Here is a 26,232-nt window from a genome sequence, read left to right on the forward strand (position 1 = left end):
AGAAGAACAAACAAACAGTAGCTTTGAATACTAGTGATGTAAAAGCGTTAAATACAAGAGATAGAAGAACAAACAAATACAAGTGATACATAACTTTGAATACAAGAGAGATTAAATTGAAATGATACGAGAGCAAATGAATACAAATGATATACATAAAGCGAGAGGTGAAAATATGGAATACAACATAAATGCACGCAAGAATACAACATATACATTCACGTGATACCTCAAAAAAATAGGTAAATACTTTAAGTGAAATTACAAAACACAGAGAAAGAGGTGAAAATACAAAATACAAAGAGAAAGAGACCTGAACTTACAAAATACAAGATACAAGAAAGAGAGAAGTGAAAATTAAAAATACAAAATACAAAGAGGGAGAGAGGCAAAAATACAAGGAGGGAGAGGTGAAAATACAACATACAAAATAAAAAGAGGCAGAGAGGTGAAAATACAAATACAAAAAGGGTAAAAATACAAAATACAAAGAGAAAGAGAAGTGAAAATACAAAATACAAAGAGGGAGAGATGTATGAATATAAAATACAAAGAGGGATAGAGGAAGAAATACAAAATACAAAGAGAGAGAGGTGAAAATACAAGGGGGGGAATACAAAATACAAAGAGAGAGATATAGGGGTGAAAATACAAAATACCAAGTGGGAGAGGCAAGAGAGAGAAGAGTGGCGACAGAGATTTAGAGTACTAATTATGCTTAAATGCCAAGTCATTTTCGAAGTTTCTCAATAAACATGTACTTAAATAGGCCCATACGGTATTTTGTGTACCTTTCCTTCCTTATACCAAGGAAAAATTGTAGTAAAAGTTATATGAGTGGGGCTGGTTACTTCTAACGGGAGGCCTGAAATAACCTTGTCACAGCATCTAAGAGAAACCCAAAGAAGAACAGCCCAATATTACAAAGATTCAGCATCTATAGACAAAATCTCATTCTAAAATTTTTTACAGTTTATTTCAGATTTTTTCTTTCACGTCCCTATTTCCATCTGGGGGATGAACTTTAGGACATGCGTTATTAGCAGCAGTAGTTCCAGAGTCAACCTTTTGCTGTGGTGGTGGAGGAGGTGGAACAGTATTGGCAACACCATTGCTGCTCACATTGTTTTGTCTACCTGAATCGGTATCTCGCACCATTGAAGAACATTTTTCTTCTGTAATCAAAATAGACATGTTAAGTAATAAACAATTAGGGCATCCCAATAGAAACGTAGCAGTACCTACATATGGACTTGTTTTCCTCTCGTGAAGTGGGGAGGGGTAACAGAACTGCAAATGAACCAAATCATAATTTGAAGTTTTAAAGCTCCCCTCGCCCCTTAAACATAATCAGAAAGAACGAATATTGATGACTGACAGGCTATCACATTTCAAGTTTGTTTCTAACTAGTTCTAGGAAATTTCAAGTTTTACGGGCAAGGGAACAGGAAAGTAAATTCTTTACAAGTCCAGTGGACCACTCTTTAAGGTCTGGTCTACTGGGATCAATGTATTTTCTGTTCTGAGTATGTACACCAACTTGACTTCTTCAGCTAAACTTTTACCAATGAGAGAATAAACTGCCTTCGTAAAGTGAGATTATCATCCTATGATAGTACCACATTCAATCGGTAAGCCTTTTGACTCCAGCACTCACAAGACTTGTGCCAGTTTTGTGTGGCTATTTTTCTCATCTAAATTCCAAATTTTCAGCTTTTGGCAACTGATTATGTGCAGAATCTCAGCTTTGAGACTACCTAACCAACAGAAGGTTCAGTTAATGGAATCTTCTTTGGCCTACCTCACTTTCGCAACCCTCGGCATAGAGACAGGAATCCAAAAATATTTCAGTACAAAAACTCTGATCTTTTTTATTCATATTTCTTTTCTCAAATCTCAAAAGTATATATGTTCCATCAGACTACTTGTGCATACTTGAAGAAAATAATCCATATAGGACTAACTAGTTGGAATAAAGGCCTAAGTATTGTTTTTACAATTTAAGCCTGGTAATTGGCAAGTCCTTTAAGCCTGGTTAGAGTTTTATAATATCGATGCAAGTAAATGTGAGATATACTCTATTTTAGTTAGCTCCAAGTTTGCCTTACATAATATATGAATGAGTTAGGAATGCATAGAGCGGAATAGTTACAGGAGGATTATTGCAGCTGGTTCCCAACATAGCTTCAAATTGAGGCATAGTTGATTGGTTGCTTGATTGAAGCTTTCTTGTCGTATCAATTTTATGGGTTATTTGTGGTTTCATTGATGCAGATACATTTGACCAGTGCTATCAATTGATGAAGCAGAATCAGATTTTCAGACGGAAAAAAATAGAAACTTGCCTTTTATTTCTCCTAAAGTGATCAGCTTTTTAAGGCAATCACGAGTCTGTGCCAACACAATTCTCTCCAGTTCTGGGTAGATCTCTGCCATGCCCTGCCCATGAGGCAGTTGGAAAGACGTATTATTGCTTAGGCTTGTTAGGTCATTAGGGGGAGCAGCAGCAGCAGTAAAAATCGTATCCTGTTCATCGCACATGAGAGCTAACGTTCCCGGAGATATTGGCCTTTCTGCTGATACATCAGCACCATCCAGTCTAGATTCATCCACCCTGATACTCTCGGCCTGGATTCCTGTTGAACAATCATCAGGCATAACCTTCTCAACACCTGAGGAGGGATAAGAAGCTTTTCTGTGGTGCTTGGCCTGTTTTAATGAAGCATCTTTTTCATCTGAAAGCATGAGTATTCAATTAAAACATCATGTGATATTGGAAATGTCGGCTAAAATCAAGCAAATCACATGGAAAAACGTACAGATACTAGATGCTAAATATTTCCATGGTGAAAAAAAATGATACTCCCTTCATTTCAATTTGCTTGTTTGGTTTTGAGTTGGTACGGAGTTTAAGTCTTAATGGATATCAAGCCGAAACATAGGGTTTGTTTGGAAAACCACCTGGTAATTGGATTTGGTGGCCTAATAATTACAATGGCGTGTTTGTTTGCCACAATGTAATTATATTGTAATATACAAGTGTACTGTTTGGATGAACAAGTGCAATCATAAGGTTGTATTAATTTTAAAAAATAAAAGTTAATTATCTAAAATTAAAATTTTAAATTAGATGAATAAGGGCCTTTATAAATAATATTAAATTAAATATTTAAGACATATATTGTCTTTTGAAAATATACAAATTAATAAACATATGTTCTTAATTAATATTATAAAAATAATTGATTTATATTTTCCAAATTAGTATATTTTAATTAAATTAATCATAAAAACTAAAAGTATAATATTTCTATGAACATCATGAAATACATGTTTACAAAAATGTTAATATTATAAATATAATTCTATAACCATATTCAACAATGAATTGTATCTTAATTTAAAAATTAGAATACTAACAAAATTATGCTAATGAAAAAAAAATAGAATAAATAAATAAATAATACGAAAAATTGAGTGGAATCACATGAAAAAGTAAAGGTTGGGGAATGAGAAGGATATGAAATTAATTTAAAATAACAAAAATAATTTTTTTTTAAAATAATTAAAACAAAAAATACAAATATAAATAAAAGACAAAAAAGAATTTTAAAATTTTTGATGTAATTACACCCAATTCCTAACCCTCCCTTGGGAATTGAGGAGTGTAATAACTCCCCTTCAATTACACCCAATACCTCTCTCGCCAAGTAATTACTTGGTCTATCAAACATGTCAAAGAGTGTAAACAACACTCAATTACACTTAATCACAATTACATTGTGGCTTTCCAAACAGGCCATAGAGTTGAAGGCTCAATGTGTGAAGCCTATCTTGCTAAGAAAACAACCCATTCTTGTTCTTAATACTTCGCAAGTGATGTGTCATGTTTGCGAAACAAGCCGAATCGGCACAATGAAGGAGGTGAGAATTATCCTCTCGTGAAGCCGATCAATCTTTAATCAAGCAGGTTAAGGTTAAAAAATGTACAAGGAGGGATCTTAGAAGTGTAACATCACATTAGATTGGAAAGAAGGACTAGGAAAGAAACAGAAGAAGCCGTGACAAAGGCTTGCACAAAATTTTATGATTAAAGTAAACTAGAATCTCACCCTCTAAGGGTCCTCACCCCCACCACACCCCCCTTTCCTTCCCTTTCAATTCCTTTCCATTCAGTACAACCAATGAACCAAAGAAAAACAATTCCACATCAATTCACTTATTGTATTTTATCATTTGTAGAAAAGTTTAAGAAAATTCAATTTTATAATGGCGGTAACAAAATAATTGACCTAGATTTTTTCCTTACTAATTGGCATGCACATTATCCAAATATCTGGTCAAGCCTCTAACTCGACATTGTTCTCACTTAAAATGTCTAGATTGATCATAGATCTTCTAAACCCAATCGAAACAAGCTATAGTCTACAAAAGAGAAAGTTGCTAAAAGCCCCTCAACCTATATTCAGATTTCCAACTACACACTTCAATTTCATGGGGGTCCTATCACCCCCCTAGAGTGTTCAAACTATAATAATTACACCCTTAAAAAGCCACAACCACATCTATGTTGACCTATGAATTTCACGCGTTTGACATGTGGAAATTTTATTAAATTTCTTTTCTTTCTTCTCTTTTTTTTCATTTTTTATCCTTTTCTCCTATATTCTCACCATCCCTTCATACAGTAAAGATACTTTCACCATTTTCACCATCACAGCAAACACCAAAAATTCATTGAAGTTGGGCTTGTGAGGAAGAGAGGTGAATAATGATGGCGGAGCTCACAGAGAGATATTTGAGCTTTGCTCATTGGAGAATCTGGGAACAAGCTAAAAAAGTGAGAGGGAAGGAAAAAGAGAGGATGAATGGACGTAGTGGTGTTGCCACTAATGGAGGTCACCTGAGACGAGCATTATCCTCTTTGGAAAGATGAAGAGGAGCTGATGATGTGCTCCATGTCATCATCCTCGACACCGATGACGATAATTTTGAAGAGAAAAAAGTTGATCCACCAGTGATTGAACAATTAATAATGTCAATTTTGCTGAATGAGTGCTCTCAAATGAGAGTTCTTCCATTAAATAGAAAGAATTATGATCTACATGCCTAAAAATCTGCTATATATCCCTAAATATATGCTATTCCAAATTGTAATATCTCTGAAAATATGCTACATTAATCTATGCTATCTCCTATCATCATTACACAAATATTTAGAGTTATAACACAGATATGTACAAATATTTAGAATCTGTCCAATCATGCCAACAACTAAGATATATGACATGCCGACTCTTAGATGTAGTTAATTGATTGAGATTTGAGATTTGAGATTGATAATTAAAGGATCTATTAGTAAAAATATATTTTTCCTTTTTTGGGGGTTCAAATGGATTTGATTTAAACCTAGATTGATGTTTAACAAATCGAATAAAAAAAAAAAAATCTTTTTAGGGGGTTCAAATGTATTTGATTTAAACCTAGATTGATTTTAAGGGTGATATAAATACATGTTATTTTATCTGTAGTTGATTAGATTGGTTTTGCATTAGATTGGTTTAGCAAGTTTTGTACATGAGTGTTTGAAAACTTGTTTGTAGTAAACTTGCACCTTAACTAAGGATTGTAACTTTCCAAATTCTGTACTATCTATGACCAAGTGTTAGGAATGCTTGTCAACCATGGAAACCTCACATTGCCAAACGATAGAGGTTTTGATTGATGTCATAGACAACCTTACTCCTGGACATTGTCTCTCCATGGACAATGATGTATCCTCTTCCACAATTGCCACATAATGATGGTTTGAGCAACCTGATATAGTGGTTTCAGTTTAGTAGCATAATCTCCATTCCACCATTGTGTTATTGCCTGATTTAACTGGATGAAAGGGCCCTAAACCGCACTTGCTCCTGTAGATAGACTCCAAAAGCTTTTAGCAGACTCACCAATTAGGTACAGGTGGATTATAGTTTCCGGTTGAGGATTCTCACAACACCTGCACCTTAAAACAATGGCAATATCATTCTTGGTTAAAACATCACCTATTGGTAGCTTTCTCGTCCACACCCTCCACAGGAAGAAAGAAATTTTGTAGGGTATCCTAGATATGTTGAAATACCACTATCGATCCGCCTTTTGTCTCATAGTCTCCCCCAGGCACTTTTAACTGTAAATTTGCCACTACTAGTGATAAAAAGGTTTATCACATATGTTAGATTGTTCTCCTCTAGGCAAAACACTGATAATATGATCAACTAGGTATATAGGTAGTGTTTATCTCATCAGTTCCACATTCCATTGACCCTCTTGCATGAAGAAATTCACCTCTTCAATGTTGGCATCTAGCTAATTTGAGGGCACCAAATAAACCAGGGAGCCTAACCTTAACCAAATGTTAAACCACAAATTAGCAGTGTCATTTCTAGGCTCCCACCAAATGTTATTTTAAGTTTCATATCTTGCTTCAAGCATTGTTTTCTAGAGTTAAGAGCATTCTTTCCATGTGATCATTGTGGGTATTTGCTTCTTATAATACTCTCACAGGTTGATCCATAAGTTTGCTAAAGTTCTAAACTATCTTTGGAGACATCAAGGATAGACCTGAAACACATACCCACCCACACCCCACACCCCCTGCTTTGGTAGACACATCTTTAACCATGATGACAGTGTTTACTCCCAAGTGTTAGGAAAGGAAGCTTCGTATTTTTGCCTGAAACCCTCAGACTCATGCAAAACTTCCTTGATCATCGCTAGAGAGTTCCTCTCTACTGAGCTGAAAATAATTGCATCATCTGCATACGCAAGATGATTAATTTTAGTACTCCATTTAGGCATGTCAAATTCTTGATAGTTATAGGTATCCAATAAAGACTCGGAGCTTAGAGAGCACTACTGCAAATAGAATAAACAGTGCAAGAGAAAGTGGCTCTCGTTGTTGCACTCCCTTGGTAGAGTGAAAAAACCCCAAGACTATTCATTGAATAGTATGGAATACCAGTTGTTAGCTAGTAATCTTCATATCATATCAATAAAGCTCTCTGCAAAACCCATTCTCTTGAGAACTTAAGTAAGATACAACCATGACACTCTAGCATATGCCTTGGCCATATCTAACTTGATCACAACATTGCTGGCTTACCCTTTTTCCTTATGCCAGTAGCACATTTTCAATAATGTTCCTCCCTTTCACAAATACCTGATTGGTTGGAAGATTTTCCTTGAGGTAGAATATCCTCCAATCTATCATGACCACTCTAGAGATGACCTTATTAACAAAGGTGTTCAAACTGATTGGCATCAAATATGCAAACGACTGAATGATTGCTTTCTTTGGTAGTAAAACCAAGTTAGTGTGAATGATAGCTCTACGAAAGCGTGTCCTTCAAAGAAAGTTTTCACTATGTCTTCCTAATTTGACTTGGTCTTCCTATTCTTCATGCATGTGGGTTTCTTGATCTCCTTATTTGAGGCTAATTCCATGTGCATATTTTATGAGAACTTCCCTTGTATAGAAATCCAATTCGTTGTTGAATTGAATTCTCATGTATTGCAATTCTTCCAAGGAATCTTGGTGCACACATGAACAACTTCATCGTCTATCTTTGATAATCTCCTTTGTTCAGAAGAACAGGTTTTCTGATGAGTTCCTCGGGTAGTGTTGTTAATAACTTCACTTCTTCTAAGAAATATGTGAGGACCTGGTTCTTGATTCTTTATTCTTTATTCTCCATTCTTCAGTCTTCATCCCCAATGTAGATTATCACTTGTAACAGTTTGTCAATCATCAAAACACCATATGATCTTGAATCTTTCCCTTTTTTGATGATGATAAACCCATGGGTACATTCTAAGGTAATCAAAGAGTGTTCTTGATCAACCTCTTATGTTTCTCATATGTGTTGCTTCTCTTCAAACTAGGTTCATATTGCTTCAGCTCTTTGTTCTGCACCTATCTTCTTCTTTTTCTCAGAGAACCAGTTTCTTCATCTGGTTTCTCAAAGAAGTACATTCTCCAAATTTATAGCCATCAACATGAATGAATTATGACTATTTTCTTTTGCAGTTCTCTTTCTTGTTTTTCCTATCCTCTGAAAACAGATTCCTCAGCTCTGCAGTACCTTGGAGCCTATTTCTTTTATCATATTTCTAAGGCACTTGTTCATTTCTGGTCTTCTTATCATTGTTTTCCGGGAGTGGGTTCCTTCCTTTTTGTATACCCTGATCTCTCTCTTTATTGACTTTCAGTCGCAGAAAATATTTTCTTTCTTTATGTCATGTGTTAAGACTTTTACACACGCTCATGCTTGCTTCCTCCTAGCTTGGCCCTTTCAACTTGATCAATGGTTGAAACCAGTAACCCAAGCATTCCTGGGCCCATTATGTAGGGAATGTAAGTTGAATACCCTCCACCTGTTCCAGCTACTTGCTTTTGTTGATGACGGACCAAGTTCCTTTCTTTCGTTGTGTCTTATTTTGTACCTGGTCGAGCATGTCTTTTGGGCGCCTGGTGCAAGGATGATTGCAGGAGATAGATATGAATACCCTGTTGTTAAGTGATTTCTTTTCTTCATGCCTTGCTCTGCTCAGATCTTCTTATAGCACACTATTTCTTTTAAGCTCAGCAGCAGCTCTCTTTTGATGATTTTGAGCAGTCCTTTGATCCCTACATATCTCCTTAGCCCAATTTTTAGCTTTTAAGAGAGCAATTGTGAGTTCCTCTTTCTCCATCTCCAGTGAATACTTTTCATAACTTAGAGAGCGAACTTGCTCCTTTAGATCCTCAATTTCCAGGCTCTCATGATCATTAAGTCTAATTCAACAGAATTGTATGCATTCTCCTCGTTCTCCTATGAAGTATGGAGATCTTTAAAGACATCCTTGGACTCAGAGATATGTGCCTGATCTAAAAGGCCATTAGTGCAAAGATATTCTCTGAATCTGATTGTTCTCTTGCTGCCCGTTCTTTTGTCAGGAACAACTTTCTCTCGTCATATCTTTTTAGACAATCTCAAATAAAGTAGTCTGAGCTTCCACATCTACTACAACCTTCTGGATTGCCTCTTTCAGGTTTAGGCCTTGACGCGCCTCCTCTATTCAGGAACCCTCATCTCCTGATTATTCTTTGGAACCTTTGTTGAGTAATGCCATGTCCTCTTCACCAAAATCTTGGTCATGGGTAGCTATAAGGACCAGGTTCACAGCTCTGCTTGGGGGAATATTCTTCTGTGTCTGGAGCTTCCCCATCTCATAGGTTTTTAGATTTCCCAGAATTCTTCCATGGTCATTCTCTCCAGATCTCTTGCTTCTATAATGGCATTCACTTTGCTCTCCCAGGAGTCGGGTAATATGTCTAGCACGTTCATAACTCTTTGTGCTTGAGGAATAACCACTCCAAGAAAAAGAAGTTTATTGGTTATATTTGCGAACCTATGGAACATCTCTTGAAGAGATTCTCCCCCATTCATCTTAAAGAGCTCGTACTGCTTATTTAAGAGGAGAACTTTGGACTTCTTTACCTGACTCGTTGCTTCATGTGTGGTTTGTAGAGTATCTCATACTTCTTTGATAGTTGCACATGATGAGATTCTGTTGGATTCATAGGACCTGTGCTACAAATAAACAACTTTTTTTCCTTGGCGTTCTTTTGGAAGGCCTTGATGTCTTCATCATTGTATTTATCTCTCCTCTTTGGGATGGTCTTCTTTCCTTGTCAACTGTGGCATGGGAGACTTTGGGGCCTTCCATGATGATGTGTCATAACTGAGATCCTTTCCTATGATGAAGTCTTGCATTTTTTGCTTTCCACCAGCCACAGTATTTACCATTGAAGCATGGTGGTCTTGTTGTTGATTGGCCTTCTTAAACTCCAGGAGGTGCAGGACAGTTTGCTGGAAAGGATGGATCTCAACAACCAGCGGTCTTAATTGGCTAGAAACTGGATGCGTTGGGATGACCAGGCAACCCCATCTGCGATGGAGATGGCTGGAAAGTGATGTTAGAATAGGAATAGGTTTATACAATCCTATTAGAATAGAAATAGGTATATACAATTCTATTAGAAAAGGAAAAGGAATAGTAATAGAAATAGAAATAGGAATACTAAATAGTATCCTACTTGGTAAAGGATTGTATTCTAGGGTCTCAATGTAATAATGTAAACAAAACAACAATTCAATAATATTCTTTTCCTATATTTCTCACATGGTATCAGAGCCTCTACGATTTTGATAGAAAATCAAAGCGCTTCCGCTGCCGACGGGTGGCACCCATATATGTTGCCCGTCTGGCCAACGATTATGTTAGCAGTCACCGTGTATCTTTCCGATGACTATTTTCTCATATCTAATTTGTGTAGCACCGTGCCATCATTCCGGTGACTACTTTCTTATATCTAATTTGTGTAGCACCGTGTCATCATTCCGGCGACTACTTTTTTCATATTTAATTTGTGTAGCACCGTGCCAGTGACTACTTTTTCATATTTAATTTGTGTAGCACCATGCCATCCTTCTGGTGACTACCTTTTTTTGCATATCTTATTTGTGTAGCACCGTGCATCTTTTCGGACTACTTTTCATATTTAATTTGTGTAGTATCGTGGATTTTTTCGAACTATTTTCTCATATCTGAGTTGCATAGCATCATGTGTCTTTTCAGTGACTCCTCAGATTTGATTTGCATAGTTCCATTTGTCTTTCCGGTGACTCCTCAAATCTGATTTGCGTAGGGTTGTGCCATCATTCCAACCCTACCCGTATAAATTTTACTTTTTCAGCTGGGTCGTGCCATCATTCCGACCCTACCCTTATTATTTCTCTTTTTCAATGGGTCGTTCCATCAATTCAAACTATCCTATATAATTTCTAGTTTCTAGTTGGGTCATGACATCATTCCGACCCTACCCATATAATTTTATTTCTTAGATTGTGACCACTTTTAGCCATCAAATCTAATACTCCGACATATGAGCATGTTTCGGCCAGTTTTTCGGTGACTTGTTTAATATCGACTCGTCTATTGATTTCAACATAATCCATATACTTTATACTAGATTTTGAGCACTTGCAACGACCGTTGCATTGTGAAGAAGCATATATGGAGCAACCACCTAATTTTGTTGCTCAGGGGAAGTTTAGTAGCCTTGTATGTTGATTACGTAAGTCATTCTATGGTCTGAAACAGTCTTTGCAAGCTTGGTTTGGGAAGTTCCAACACTGTAATTTTATCACTCTGTATTTTATGGGCATTATGCATCAAATTCAGTATTTCATGAGAAGACCAAGCACATTGAGATTGATTGTCAATTTTGTGAAGTCGAGTGATCAACTTGCAGATATCTCACCAATCCCCTCATCGGTCCTCGTGTTAATTACATTTGTAACAAGCTAGGTACATGAATTGTATGCACTAGCTTGAGGGGGAGTGTTAGAATAGGAATAGGTTTATACAATCCCATTAGAATAGGAATAGGTTTATACAATCCTATTAGAATAGAAATAGGTATATACAATTCTATTAGAAAAGGAAAAGGAATAGTAATAGAAATAGAAATAGGAATACTAAATAGTATCCTACTTGGTAAAGGATTGTATTCTAGGGTCTCAATGTAATAATGTAAACAAAACAACAATTCAATAATATTCTTTTCCTATATTTCTCACAAGTGCCTTACATGATTGCGCATGGTCTTGATGTGACATCGAAGATCTTACTCTTGCCGGTACATGGTGACATATGGGAAGTCAGCCACCAGAGAGGTTTGTTGGACTTTGGCCACCGGAAGGTCCTGAACCTAGTGGTGGTGTTGGTTTTCGCACAATACTCACAAAACGGGTAGTTGATACAAACAGCCCTAAAAGTAACCGGAAAATGCGTGATGACTATCTTTTCCTCTTCTGGATAATGCTGGTGACTCCAAATCTATGATACCATGTGAACAATGAAGACATTGGAGAAAACATTATGGAGATGCAGCATATCACAATTGTCTTGCACTGAACCTTTACACTTTACATAGTACATAATCATGTTTTCTGAGTGTGGGAAACTACCACTAGGTAGAACTATATACATTTTAACGATGTACATTAACTATCTAACAATACATAAGGTAGAGTTCTCTAATTTGTAGATCCCTTTCAGCAACATGCCCACAACAGCCCAATTCTATGTCTCCCACCGTCTCTTTTCTCTTGTGCCTTTTCTTTTCCTCTATACCATTTTTTCTAAAAAAAAAAGTTATCTTCTTCCTACTTGGTTCTGTTCAGAAGAAAAGAGATGGGAAGGAAAATGAATCAAGTAAGGAGAAAAATAGAGACAAATTTTTTTTTTGACATGATGGAAATTACTCGAGTATCATGTGTGAAGGTTATTTTAAGGTATTGCCTATGTATCCCAAACTCCCCTACCAGAAATCGCTAAAAGGAGCAAACGAGAATCAGAAACAAAACTTGCAGTCTCTGGAAATCCTTAGTAATGAATAAAGCACTACACACATAAATGAGTCCAAAAATGTTCACACTCCTGAGCTATTCATGCCACACATATGATCCATAACCCATTTAGCTAAAGTTTCCATACTTTTGAAGTTTGACGTTTTCAGTTTGGGGCAATGTATTCACTTTATCTATACTTAGTTCAGAAGGTAAACATTATCGCATCCATTTAAACTATTACCTAGAAACGGTGTTGTCAAAGGCACACTTAAGCCCTGAAGCAAGGCTCAAAACGTGTTGAGTGATTCGCCTCGCTTGATGTACACTTCAGTGTCGTCATCAAGGTCCTGAGGCATACTTTTCCCTGCCAATGATCCTCTTCCGAAGAGGCAACACTAAACAATTGATATTTCACTTTATCGTAAAAAAAAATTGATTTCTTCGTTCATATATTTGTCATTCATGATTAGAATTATTAGCCTTGGACTAAACATAAATATTTCTTATTTTTTCTCCCTTTTTGCCTTTTTTCATTAAAGCTCATTATTTATTTGTGCTTGACCCTACGGACCTTAGAGCTTTATAGCGCTTTTTACTTTTGATAACACTGCTTAGAATTAAATTCATAGAAAAATTGAAGGAATTGCTGGAGCTACTTGGGTCATAGCTCCAAGGTATTAAGAAGGAAAAAGGCTTGATTGAAGTAAAAAATAAATAAAAACAGAAGAAAGCACTTCAGTAATGATTAAAGAAAAGACTTGGAAACAATTGTATATCAAAAATAAAAAAACTTGGACACAATTGTAAGTATGTCCTGTGGAAATATCAATTAAACGAACTTAAACAAATCTGGAAAGTAAATTTAACGATGAAAAGATATACTACTTAAAATATTGGTGATGCGACAAGATGTAAACTTAAGTCTAGTTTCTCAGAAAACATCCATGTATACCTGAAAGCATCCTGGCCGCTTCCTGTGCATAAACAATTAAAACAGAGCAAAGCTCCTTGATGTCATGGTTCTGGATTATGTCTGCTAACAGAGACCTACAAAATGACAGAACAATTAGTTTTCCGAAGGAGCAGTGGGCGTTTAATTTCTCAAGGATAGTTAGCAATACCTGTAGGTAACCTTTGGAGGACCTAATGCTGCAGCATTACTAACACGGGGACCAGGAATGGAAGACAACAAAGATGGTGGAACTGAAGCTTTAATCTGGTTTTCCTGTATGATACGATTTGAGTTCATTAATCAATTATTATCACAATATTCAGCAAGAGCTAAAGCAAGTTGTTTCTCCTGCTTGTTAGAAAGCATAGAAACACTGATCAATGACCATAGAATCAAGAATAATAACTGTTCATTACAAAATTAAAATCCTATTGAACAGACCCCATGCCAGAATATGCAGATAAATGCACAATTGAAATACAAGTCAAGTTGAACCGGAGAACAGTTTATGTTTACCTGTTGAAACTGACCGAGCCTATGAACAGGGTCTTTAATCATTGACCCAGAGAACAGCTCCTGAGGCTTTCTATTCTTATTCACTGGAGGAGATCCATAACCAGAGGATCCAATGGCATCAGTTATAGCAGCATTTGCTGCCTGCTGGAGATATGACATATTGTTGGCATGATCTCCATGCAAAAGTGCCTGCCTCTCTTCACTTCCTTCAAAATTTTTGCAGTCCATGCATTTGCAATTTTCAGAGCAAAGAATATTGGCTTGGAAGCACTCACAGTACTTCTTCAGGCAACCTGATTTCTTGCAGTGGCAACCTTTGTTATGCTTTGGCAGTACTAAGCCATCCCCAGCTTCCTCCTGCATAGATACATGCAAGTTTCTTCATTGAAGCAACAGATTGCAGTTGCTATTTGTAAATACATTACAAGCAAACACACATCAAGATCCATATCTCCCGAAACTTCTTACATGAAACAGTAATTTCAAATAATCCACAAGATTTTAGAGAAGACGAGAAAAATTACTTCAGTCACCTTGGAAAGCAACAGTACCACAAAAATAAAAAATTAAAAGAGCAGGACTAATATCACAAAGCAAGAAGCATAAAGAGAAACAAGAACATGTATAAGTATTGCAGTAATACCTGAAACTAGGACGAACACTTTTATCATCAAAAGTAAATATTATTTCTTTAATGACTCATTTCATTTGATTCCTAGGAAAAATACTCCGTCCCACGTAAAGTGAACAAAGTCTGAGACTGATATTTGACTTAATTTCTCAGAAGTGTAGAGAATAACAGCCGCCTTATTTTGGATGATCGAGAAATCTATCTGGAGCCCATTCCACGTGAAGTGAACAAATTTGGAGACTGATATATGACTTATTTTGTTAAAGTGTAGAGAATAACAGCCCGCCTTATTTTGGATGATCAAGAAATCTATCTGGAGCCCATCCCACATAAAGTGAACAAATTCGGAGACTGATATTTGACTTAATTTCTCAAAGTGTAGAGAATAACAGCCCGCCTTATTTTGGATGATCGAGAAATCTATCTGGAGCCAACTTTTTGGGCAAACGTCAAACCTCAAAACTCGTAGATGATGGGCCCGCTCCTTTATCTTTCTCCACTTAAATACTGGGTTGACTTTGCTTGGCATAGGTCTCGAGCTTGGGACATAAGACACAAGTCCTTCAATCTTTGTCAATTGAGCTAACCCCTGTGGGTGAGAATAACAGTAGGCCTTATTGAACTAAATATAAGGAAAAACAGTTTATTTATTCGTTCCCATTTGAATCCTTGATTGTAAGCCTTAGAGATCTCTTTTGTTTTTTCATTCAGATTTGGATGCAGACGTCTATAATTCCATATTATGTAACTGCTAAGTATAGTTCAATACACTTTTGTCTTAAATTTTTGAAGCTTAATTTTTTTATGTTCTTATATTATTACGAAAAGCTCCCAGGCACATTTCCCAAGGTAATGCACTAAAGTTACTTTGTGGAACTATTGTCCCATGGTCCTTCTGATCACCGGAAAACACCTATTTCCTTCTTTTCTTTTAACCTTTAAGTAGATGGACAATAGCGTTTATTTTGAGGAGAGGATCAGCAGATTACTTGAGATATCACTTTCAGGAGGGCCACCCAGAGGTGCTCGAAGAGTTCTTACATGAACTTTATGAATGGCTAGTAGGGGGTGAGAGAGAAGATAGAGCAGGACGTATGGGCGGGGACAACCCATTTCCTTCCCCACCCAGCCCATTAAGAGCATGGCCTAACACAACCTATTTAGGGCCTGGCGGGTCACATTAATGAGAGGTTGTTGGACTCGCATCAATAACTGGCCAACAACCCAGGACACGCCTACAGGGCTGTCCAATTACACCAATTAATTTTATTTTTTTAAATACTTCCCATCAGGTCACCCCAAAACAGCCTCACTCTCATAAAGTATATCTTTCTCACCCCCCCNCCCCCCCCCCCCCCCCCCTCTTAAAAAAATTGCATTTTGACCCCCAAACTTCAACTGTATATATCCCTAATCCCTTCTTCATTTTTCAATCATACAATCTCTAAATTTTCTTCTCTCTTAAATTGCCATCAAAGATTAAAAGCTCACAATTATTTTTTTCCTCTCAAAATTCCTAATTAGTTAACGATGTTTGATGTTATTAACTTAGCAACTAGCAAAAACAAACTTCAATAATTTACGGTTATATCTATTTTTGTTTTCAATTTGCCATTTTTGTATACTCGTTCCAACTCTTACTTAAGTGGTTTAATTTCCATAAATATTTGATTATTCTGAAAATTTTGAATTTGTTATTTTATTTGCATAATGTCTACTTCCTATGGTTATCTGCATAGTGGTTTACTTGGTTGGTGACAGGTAATGATGAAGGTAAGACACAAGTTGGTAGTTCTATGATTAACAATCTCCTAATTTTTGTAAATGGTTACACAATCACAGGAAATGCCTGCACATTTTCTAACAGCTCCAAGAAAACATAGGAATAGATGAATATTAATTAGATGAGACTTCCAAATTTTTGTCTAAGTCCATTACTTTAGTTTACTCATTGTTTTTGAATTTAAATTTGAAGTAATATTACTAAATATAAAATAAACAATCAACCTACATTGGGCCCACTCATCCCTCCCCCCCAACCCACATCCTTAGGGGTGCAGGGTTGAGCTAGGCTCAACAACTTCCAAAATGGTCCAGCCAACAACCCAACTCTTAAGGAAGACGCTCCCCCTCCCCCCTCCCCTAAGCAGCTGGCCCTTAGGGGTCGCACTAGGCCTAGACCGCCCGACAAGCCATCCTAAGGGGAATACGACTAAAGCACTTACTGTTAAATCATTTTACTTAAAGTTTATGAAGGATAGACGAAAGAGATGTGGAAGTGTGTAGAGGATGCCAAGGCGCCAAAAAGAAAGGCCTTTTCACATGGTGTGTAGTGAAGGATACAATACGGAAAGGATAGCGGAAAAACGGAATCATCTTTTGGTACATCGCTTCAGATCACTAATCAGCTTTGGAGTCTTACATTGTCGTTATTAAAATCCTGGGTCCTACCTAAAGTATGTCGGAAAAGTTGTTACAGCTGGAGCATTAAGAATATTTGGAAGAAATTAAATAGGAGATTTTTCCAATGAAAAGGAAGTTAAGAGTTTAAGGAAGTACTCTTTATTTCATTTATTTTTTGGTGTAAAGAGAACACTTCACATGTATAGATGACTGGGATAGCTTGATAGATATTTGTGGTAAAACCACTTTCATAACCTGTATATAGTTTTGGTCTTGGACACCATTATGGTCTGTTAATAATGAATGAAACTTCATTTACCCCCCTATCCCCTCGAAATATTGAAACAGTTTCATAGACAAGCAAATGTAGACCATGCGGAAATCAACCAAAACCATATATCAAAGATGTTTCCAAATCTAAAACAGAACTAAAATAAGGATAGCTTCACCAGTGCTTCAGATCTTAATGATGCATCATCCATGAATTTGCTTAAATTCAAAAGAATACCCTTTTCTCTCGAGTTCCATGGGGACTGCTGGCAATTTTAGGTCTGAATGCATTTGGATTACGCTCTAGAGTAGCTTCAACAGCTTCTCGCCTAGAAGCTTCATTTTCGACATTATTATGACAATTGGCACAGTTGCACCCATCACAGAAAATGCCAGAAGCAAAGCATTCACAATACCTGAACCAAAATTAAAGGAAAATGAAAACAAGTACATACATATATAAAGGTATATGTTAGAAGCAATAAAAAAAATCACACTGCATATGTAATTGTAGGAAGGATTGGAACTCATGTTAACATTTTCAGCAAGAGAACTTGACAAATGCTGAGCAACTTAAGTGAAAAAGAAAAGGAAACTGTGCTGCCAAAAGTAAAGAACAAAAAAAAAAAGATAAATCATCTAGCTAAAAAAGTAGTCGTCTAGACGACACTTAACCATACCTAAAGAAGAAAAACATAATATTCTTTTTTTATTTTTAAAAACCTACATATTCTTTATATACAAACTGGAATGTCAAAAATAAAAAAGCTTAGAAGCAATGGCAAACAGATTATATTGAGACCTCTATTTATCAGAATCAGCAACAGGTAACATCATCTTTATATGTTCAGATAAGATGCTTGAGGCTAACAAGGACAGATGAAGAAGGATTATACAAAAGCATCGTTTGTTAAAAGGTTTGGCTTTTGATATTTACGTTCCTTCAGTGATGGAAGAAAATAATGTATGGAACATGGATATCATTAATGTACTCAAAGGAGCTCATTTGGCTAATCCAAGGGAGAATTAAAACACAGGAGAAGTCCTCATGTGACTTTAACTAAGATGAACTGGGTCAATTTAATCATTGGCCTTCCAAAAATGGAGGACCTGAGTAAGTGAACATGAATAATAAATTCATAACAATTCAAAAATTGAATATCACTTAAAAAATGATGTCAATTACAGGGAGCTGATCTTTCATAACGAGAGAATGTTAATCCCTGTCAATTAAAAAGCGTGAGAAATCGGGTAACAATTGATCCCCCAAGAGTAAGTAATCCATTTCCGAAAATCCCCGTCACCGTGCACATGTGCACATAGATAAATAAAAAGATAATACAATCAGTCCCTACTATGATGGAAAAGAATTTAATGTGCACAGACTGCTGCAAATGCAAATTTAACACACTGAGAAATCGAGTGACTATTGATCACAAAGAGTAAGTAATCCATTTCAGAAAATCCCCGTCACTGTGCACATGTGCACATAGATAAATAAAAAGATAATACAATCAGTCCCTACTATGATGGAAAAGAATTTAATGTGCACAGACTGCTGCAAATGCAAATTTACCACACTTGAGTGTTTCACCAAATTAGGCTGTGCAAAAGCATCTAATCCAGTTGATGAAAAGAGTTGATTGGTAGGATAGACTAACCATTCAGCCTTTGGCAAAAGTAACAAAGAAATCTTCAATCATATTTTCTAGAATCTCTTAAGATATAGTAATAATTTGTTAAGTTCTTGAATTAAAAATGTCGAAGAGTTCAGTAGCAAAATATAGCTGCACCCCAAGCTAAGCATACTAAACCAAGCGACAAATCATTAGACCAATAGGAAGAACCTCTCAATGGTCATCTTTTCTAAGAAAAGAACTTCCACCTAGATTTCCTAGTGCTTCTTTTGTTAGATTACCTGCAAAACAGGGCTTTTTTCTTTCTATAGATGATGAGTAAAATTTTTTTGTTGCCTCTTCATAGATTTTGAAGAAAATATTTACTTAATATATAGCTTTTTCCTTCTTTAATTCATTGTTTTTGTACTTGGAGCCTTTACTTCTTTCACTGCTTCTCTACTTGGAGCTTTGCCTCTTAAGAGATGGTTAGCAAAACATAACAATCAACACTAAGAAAAGTCCACCTAGTTTCTGATAGAGAATCTCCAGCTGCAGTCAGAACAACCAATTATCCCGTCTCAGGACTCAGGCTAAAGACAGTAGATACTGAAAAGCTAGAAAGGCGTTATGCTGTCCCTATCACAAGTTCATTAACTTCCTAGAACTGCATGAGGTATGAGAGAAGGACAGAAAAGAAGTTATTGCAGAGCCTATCAGGTTCAATTTAAATCATTACAAAATAATGACCTTTCTAATCTGGGTGCTATTGAATGTACCTTCAAATATTAGCCATAAATATTGGTGGGAGATTCTACATATATTGTGCATGAAAAGGAGGAAGTACTTACAACTTTAAACATCGAGAATGTTTACAGTTACACTGCTTTGGCTTTTTAGGTGTACCATCCTTTGCTTCACCGGAACTTTGCCTTGACCTGGAAAGAGAGTGTACAAATTTCAGGAAGTGTTTAAAGAGAAAATTTGATGCCTCCCGCACCCCTCTTTGCTATACATGTAGGAAGTGAGACAAGTGGGATAGCCTTGAATATGAATAAAACATAACAACCACACATAAAATCCTATTTGATTAGCATTAGTGGACAAAATTCATAATTCAATCAGTGAAAGGAGCAGTGATTTGAAAAGGAAATGTGTAATAAGAAACAAACCTCCTAGGGTTTTAGACAGGAGTCGAGAAGCAAAGCACACACTTCTTCAAAGTAGAGAGAAAAATTTTAAGGAAGAATACAAAAATTAACCAAAAAAATGGGAATTTAGTACTTATAACATCAAAATGCAACTAACTTCATTAATTTCAATATCCAATAGACAACAATGACAAAGGAATCCGAACATTTCAAAACAAATAACATTAACAAAATTTCCATAAACCCACAAAAAGATAACTTCACTAACAAAATTGATTTTCAGTTTTTAATTAATTAGCGATCGAAAGAACATATTTCTACTGTTAACTTTCATTTTTTTACTTGCTTACATAGTGTACTAAGAGTTAGCTTACAAATGCAAGTCTCGTTTTTTTATTTCCTAACAATCAGTTTATAAGTACAGAATTAGCTAAAAACAAATGTGAAGGACAGCAGACAAAGGTAGCGAACTCCTTTGTTAACTCATATGTTGAAAGGCTCGAAGCTCTAATTTATCCCCATTTTTTCATCTTTAGTTAGATTGAGACATGCATTTGCTTCCCTCTTGGATCACTCTCTACTCATATGAGAAGCTATGAACCCTCACTTCACATTGCACCGTTGCTTGATTACTTTTCATAACACTGGAAGAGGACGACTATTACATAGTTTTGTAAGGTGTCAAAGTGACAGAAATGTTGTCATTGAAACATCATCGTTTAAAGACCTTGCCGCACAATTTGGCATAGTTAAGCAGAAAAAGGATGTAAACCGGAAAGTATAATCAACTGGAAAATTAGAACCACATGCAAAGATGGAAATTACATTAGTTAGAGCATACTACAAGAGAAAGAATGGTGTTTCCTAACAAAAATCGGCAAGGGAGGAACTAAAAACTAGTTCCCTAGCTTGCAAGAAATGGCCTTTTCTGTTTCTGAAGTCATAGAATGCATAGTCAATAATAAAACTAGAGAAACTGTTAGCACATGCTCAAAGGCTGCTTGGGTGAAATTCAAACAAATCCATAAGAATTTGTATTTTCAAGCATCTACCTTTACTAATGAATTTAGCTGAAAAGAACATATTTATTACTATTGAAGATTGAAAATTCTAGCAAATTGAAGGGCTACACTTACAAAGGTCGTATTAAAGGCTGCGGAGGCAAGACAGGAGTTTGTTGCATTGGCATCAACAGTATATGTTGCTGCAATTGCGGCTGTGGCCTTATCAGTTGTGTTGACTTCATGGACACTGTTAACTGACTAGACTTGATTAGCTCCGGTTGAATAATCTGGTTAGCATGTTCCGGCAAAGACACCGTCAGGGCTTGCCCCGGTACACCACCCGTGAAATCCAGCTGCCTCGCTAGCTTCTTTGCCGGATTATCCGTTTCCACCTGAACGCTAGCCGGCTCCGATTCAGCCATCTTTGGAGGGAAATGCCCTCCCTCACTTTTCTCCATTCAAAAGCAAAACCAAAAAAAATCCTCAAAAATTCACCAGAGAAATTCTGACGGCAAATTCAAGAAATTCAAAAACCGAGAACAGAAGCTATATCAAACAGTGAGATTCACAGATGACAGATACATATGTGTTGCGTATAAATCCTCGCTGTATGTATAGAGAAGAAGCAGCAACTGAACTAGCCTGGGTCTCGCTCCTCCCTCTCTACCTTTTGAAATTCAATTGGTAATTATGGTACGCAAATCTCATCCTACGGTATTTATCGCCACAGTTAAACAGACGGCTCAAATTCATAGAAGCATCTAAACTTCTCTTTTCCACCGTTAGATGACTGTCTGCGTAATATACTGGGATTATTACAATTTACCCTCTCACCTACCTAGGTGATTCAATTAAGGGTGACAAAAAAATTCTACAATATAATTTTTGATGATTTTACTCACTCTTATTGAACGTGTATATATATATATATATATATATATATATATACATCAAATTTAGTTAAGTTTATCATAGATAATAATTAAGATTTCGAATCTTACTTTTAATTAAGAAATTAAATAATTAAAAAAATCTTTATATATATAAAGCCAAATATGAAAACGTTGATGTGGCACCTTCCAATGGCCTCTATTATTTATCTATTTTGTCAATCTCTCTCTCTCTATATATATAAAGCCAAATATGTAAATGTTGATGTAGCACCTCCCAATGGTCTCTATTAGTATTTATCTATTTTATCAATCTTTTGAGCTTTAATCTTATTTTTAATTACAAATTAAAATTGTATTCATGATATAAGAAAAAGAAATCTAACTCCTATAATTAAAAAATTGTGTAACAGCTAAATAATTGATGGTACAGTCTATATATATATATATATAGCCAAATATGTAAATGCTGATGTGGCACCTCCCAATGGCCTCTATTAGTATTTATCTATTTTGTCAATTTTTTGAGCTTTAATCTGATTTTTAATTACAAATTAAAATTGTATTCATGATATAAGAAAAAGAAATTTAACTCCTACAATTAAAAAATTGTGTAACAGCTAAATAAATGATGGTACAATTAGGATACATCATAAACATAATAATTAAGAAATTGTGTAACGGCTAAATAAATAATGGTACAATTAGGATACATCATAAACATAATTTCTTCAATAAAATTGTTGTTAAATAATATTGAAATTAAGTCATCGATTAATTAACTCAATGAAAATGGCAGTAACTAGAATATGAATGTTAATTTTGCTATTTCAACATAATTGATTGACTAAAAATTTGTACTAATTACGGAAGTTCAATATTTTTTTTCTAATTGCGAAATTAATGAAAAGTTACCCACTTAATTCTTTTAATTACACCTCTTCTTCTCCCTCAATTGTAACTTACATCTCATTTAAACCCATTAAACCCCTTTAATTACTCCCCAATCATTCAACTTAACCATTCATATATTCTGCAATCTTTTTCCACAAATTCAAAATATGGGAGAAGGTAATCATAATGATATGCATTCTTCTTTTTCTGATTATGATTTGAAGGAAGCAAATATAGTTTTATGTCATTTATTCCAAGGCCACCAATAAAAAAATGTCTAGATTTGCAACATAAAGGTTATGAAGAAGGATATCATATGAAAACACTAATGTGGCACCTCCCCATGACCTCTATTAGTATTTATCTATTTTGTCAATTTTTTGAGCTTTTATCTTATTTTTAATTACAAATTAAAATTGTATTCATGATATAAGAAAAAGAATTTTAACTCCTATAATTAAAAAATTGTGTAACGGCTAAATAAATAATGGTACAATTAGGATACATCATAAACATAATAATTAAGAAATTGTGTAACGGCAAAATAAATAATGGTACAATTAGGATACATCATAAACATAATTTCTTCAATAAAATTGTTGTTAAATAATATTAAAATTAAGTCATTGATTAATTAACTCAATGAAAATGACAGTAACTAGAATATGAATGTTAATTTTGCTATTTCAACATAATTGATTGACTAAAAATTTGTACTAATTACGGAAGTTCAATATTTTTTTTTCTAATTGCAAAATTAATGAAAAGTTACCCACTGAATTCTTTTAATTACACATCTTCTTCTCCCTCAATTGTAACTTATATCTCATTTAAACTCATTAAACCCCTTTAATTACTTCTCAATCATTCAACTTAACCATCCATATATTCTGCAATCTTTTTCCACAAATTCAAAACATAGGAGAAGGTAATCATAATGATATGTATTCTTCTTTTTCTAATTATGATTTGAAGGAAGCAAATATAGTTTTATGCCATTTATTCCAAGGCCACCAACTAGATTTGCAACATAAAGGTTATGAAGAAGGATTCAATACTCAAATTGAGAACAATATTTGGCTTTATTTTATTTTTATTGTTATTGTTTATTTTGATCATAAATATGTAAATGATATTTCTTTTTGTCAAAATATTATTATCTTATAAAGTTATTTATTTTTCAATTTCCTCTACACCATGTTTGCTCACTTGGCGTTCCTACAGAGAGGAAGATGAAATTCTTAAACAAAGCAGCATCTACCTAGAGATAAAATTTGATATTTGTCCTAAGTTCTTTTATTCTGGTACATTGTCTTATTAAAGTTTATACAAGTAAAATTATTATAGTTCTTTGTTATATATCCATCAAAAATGAAATACTTGACTTGCTAATTTTACAAACTCCTATTTGAATATAATTTTCATGATATATCCATTTAATTTTTGGAAGATATGACTGAAATTTGATGAAAAAGATAAATAAAATTATCTTATTATTGTAAAAATAAGAAGTTAACCTTTTATTTGTTTATTTTTTTTATATATATATAGACACACACTCATTGAATAATTATACATTTAATTTTAGTTTTACATTTTTATTCCTATGTATTCATTGAATTATTTTTAATTATCTATAATTTTAATAAGTTCCACCTAAAATATATAGTGAGAGATATACTATGAAAGTGTGTGAAATTATATAATGCTAAAAACATGTTCTTTTAATATTTTTCTTTCATATAAAAAAGAGTGGCATTTTCTAAATTCATTATTAAATTAAGATATAACTTATAATACACAAGAAAATAGATAGAAGTGAAATCAATATATATTAAAAACAAGTGTATATTTTGATTTATTGCTTAAATATTACATTTTTAAAAATTTGTATCAATCTAAAAATTACAAATAGAACAATTGATATAACAGTGTTATGATCAGAGTCCATAGAAAAAAATGTAAAGTTATTTGTTGAAATTACAAAAATTAAAGCAACATATTTTTTTTTCATCTTATCATATTTATTTTTGTTAAAATTTAAAATATAAAATACTTTAGTGATATATCTTTTTGACCAAGAACTACAATTATTATTTTCTTTTCTTTGGTCTCTATTTTTTCTTCATTTGTGAGTCCTTGGCATTACATTAGGCTTTCTACCTCTTTTTGCCCTATTTTTGACATCCTACCATTTTTCTTCTTTCCCTTGATTCTATTCAACCATGGATGTGGCTTTCGATTTTGTAGCTCTTTATTTTTCCCTTCCTTCTTTTTCTTGCATTTTATTCTCTTCTTTAGCTTTCAACACTTTTGTTTGCTTTCTTTTGCACAAAGCCACATCCTCTCCTCTTTTTTTTTCTTCTCTTTTTCAACACCAAACTCTTTTTATACCCATTTTTCTTTCGGTTTCCTCTTTCATAGCCACGCTCAACTTATAGATTTTCCATTGGTTGAGGTGCACAATACCCGATGTCGGATCAGGACCAAGATTGAGGTCACTTTTTACATTAGCCATCCTCAACTTAGGCTTCGAGGTGCACATGTTCAAGGAGGGATCGGGGTCAACACAATAGATTATGGGAAGGTGAGTTAGGGGTTTAGAAAGAAATGGTCTAATTTAGGCTCAAAACATTTGTATCAAAGGGAGCATTAATTTCATTTGGTTGGATTCTTTTTAGGCAATTTGTGGACTTATCAGAACAAGGGCCTATGATCATTTCATAGCCTCTAGAGTAGATTATCTTAGCAGGACTAATTGGGCAAGTTCTAGATTGGCACAAAGATTGTTTGAACAATCAACTATTCTCACACACTCTTGGCACATAGTTTCATTATCAGATTATCAGATTACCCAGTTCAATTTTTAGCTTAAGTCATGCCATCAAGTTGGTTCATTATCATGTCATACTCAAAGCCAACACATTCAACTCATTCTAGTCTACAGATTTTAGCACATATCACAAATTTTCAACGGGTATCATTTTTTTAATTTTTTTTCAAAAAGCTTTTGCCATCATGCTTCATTATTTCTCATGCTTCTACACATACAGTCCTAACACATGTCGGTTCAACAAAAATTAAAGTCTCTTGGGGGAAAAGAACATATGCAAGAAAACCCCAAGAGAGGATTATGAGTTGGGTTACTCAGACGTCACCCTATCACTCACAATCCGATTACCCCATCCCCAACAAAAAATAGGTGCAATTGTCCCCAATGCACACAAAAACAATAAAAAGTAATGGATTGGGTGAAGCAAACCTGTGGCGCATAGCGCCGACGAACTATCAACAAGCGGGTGGGTCCGATTTCCTGAAGCCCGCTGGAACAACACTTGGGTCATCCTCAGTAGCGTCCACATCATGTAGCCTAGCACTCTCAGTAGTGCTATCAATCACGCTCACCACACCATCAGTGGTGCTCACATCTTCCCTCTCAACAGTCAGAACCTCGACAACGGG

At 35.0% G+C, this 26,232-nt stretch overlaps 1 protein-coding gene across 2 annotated transcripts; it reads right to left on the bottom strand.

Annotated features, from left to right (window-relative positions):
- Positions 1–733: 733 nt before the first annotated feature.
- LOC125876864 (protein tesmin/TSO1-like CXC 5) lies at positions 734–21,662 on the bottom strand. Of its 2 annotated transcripts, none has more exons than XM_049558121.1 (8): positions 21,119–21,662; positions 19,683–19,769; positions 17,454–17,631; positions 13,912–14,268; positions 13,565–13,668; positions 13,396–13,490; positions 2,346–2,735; positions 734–1,175 (listed from the first exon to the last, which is right to left on the bottom strand). In XM_049558121.1, exons 1-8 carry the CDS (start codon positions 21,442–21,444, stop codon positions 979–981), a joined length of 1,734 nt encoding a protein of 577 aa, XP_049414078.1. In that variant the 5' UTR covers positions 21,445–21,662; the 3' UTR covers positions 734–978. The 2 variants fall into 2 exon arrangements, with proteins under 2 accessions (XP_049414078.1, XP_049414079.1); XM_049558122.1 differs by having other exon boundaries at positions 953–1,172; positions 2,342–2,735; positions 21,119–21,661.
- Between the last annotated feature and the right edge of the window lie 4,570 nt (positions 21,663–26,232).

This window comes from Solanum stenotomum, chromosome 9 (genome assembly GCF_019186545.1).
Source record: "Solanum stenotomum isolate F172 chromosome 9, ASM1918654v1, whole genome shotgun sequence".
NCBI classification, from domain to species: Eukaryota; Viridiplantae; Streptophyta; class Magnoliopsida; order Solanales; family Solanaceae; genus Solanum; species Solanum stenotomum.

Excerpts from the sequence above, each read along its gene's own strand:
- LOC125876864 (XM_049558121.1), bottom strand. The coding sequence starts at position 21,444 with ATGGAGAAAAGTGAGGGAGGGCATTTCCCTCCAAAGATGGCTGAATCG. Across the intron at positions 19,770-21,118 it reads CAGCCTTTAATACGACCTTT|GTCAAGGCAAAGTTCCGGTG; the intron begins GTAAGTGTAGCC and ends CTCTCTTTCCAG. Across the intron at positions 14,269-17,453 it reads ATGGAACTCGAGAGAAAAGG|GAGGAAGCTGGGGATGGCTT; the intron begins GTATTCTTTTGA and ends GTATCTATGCAG.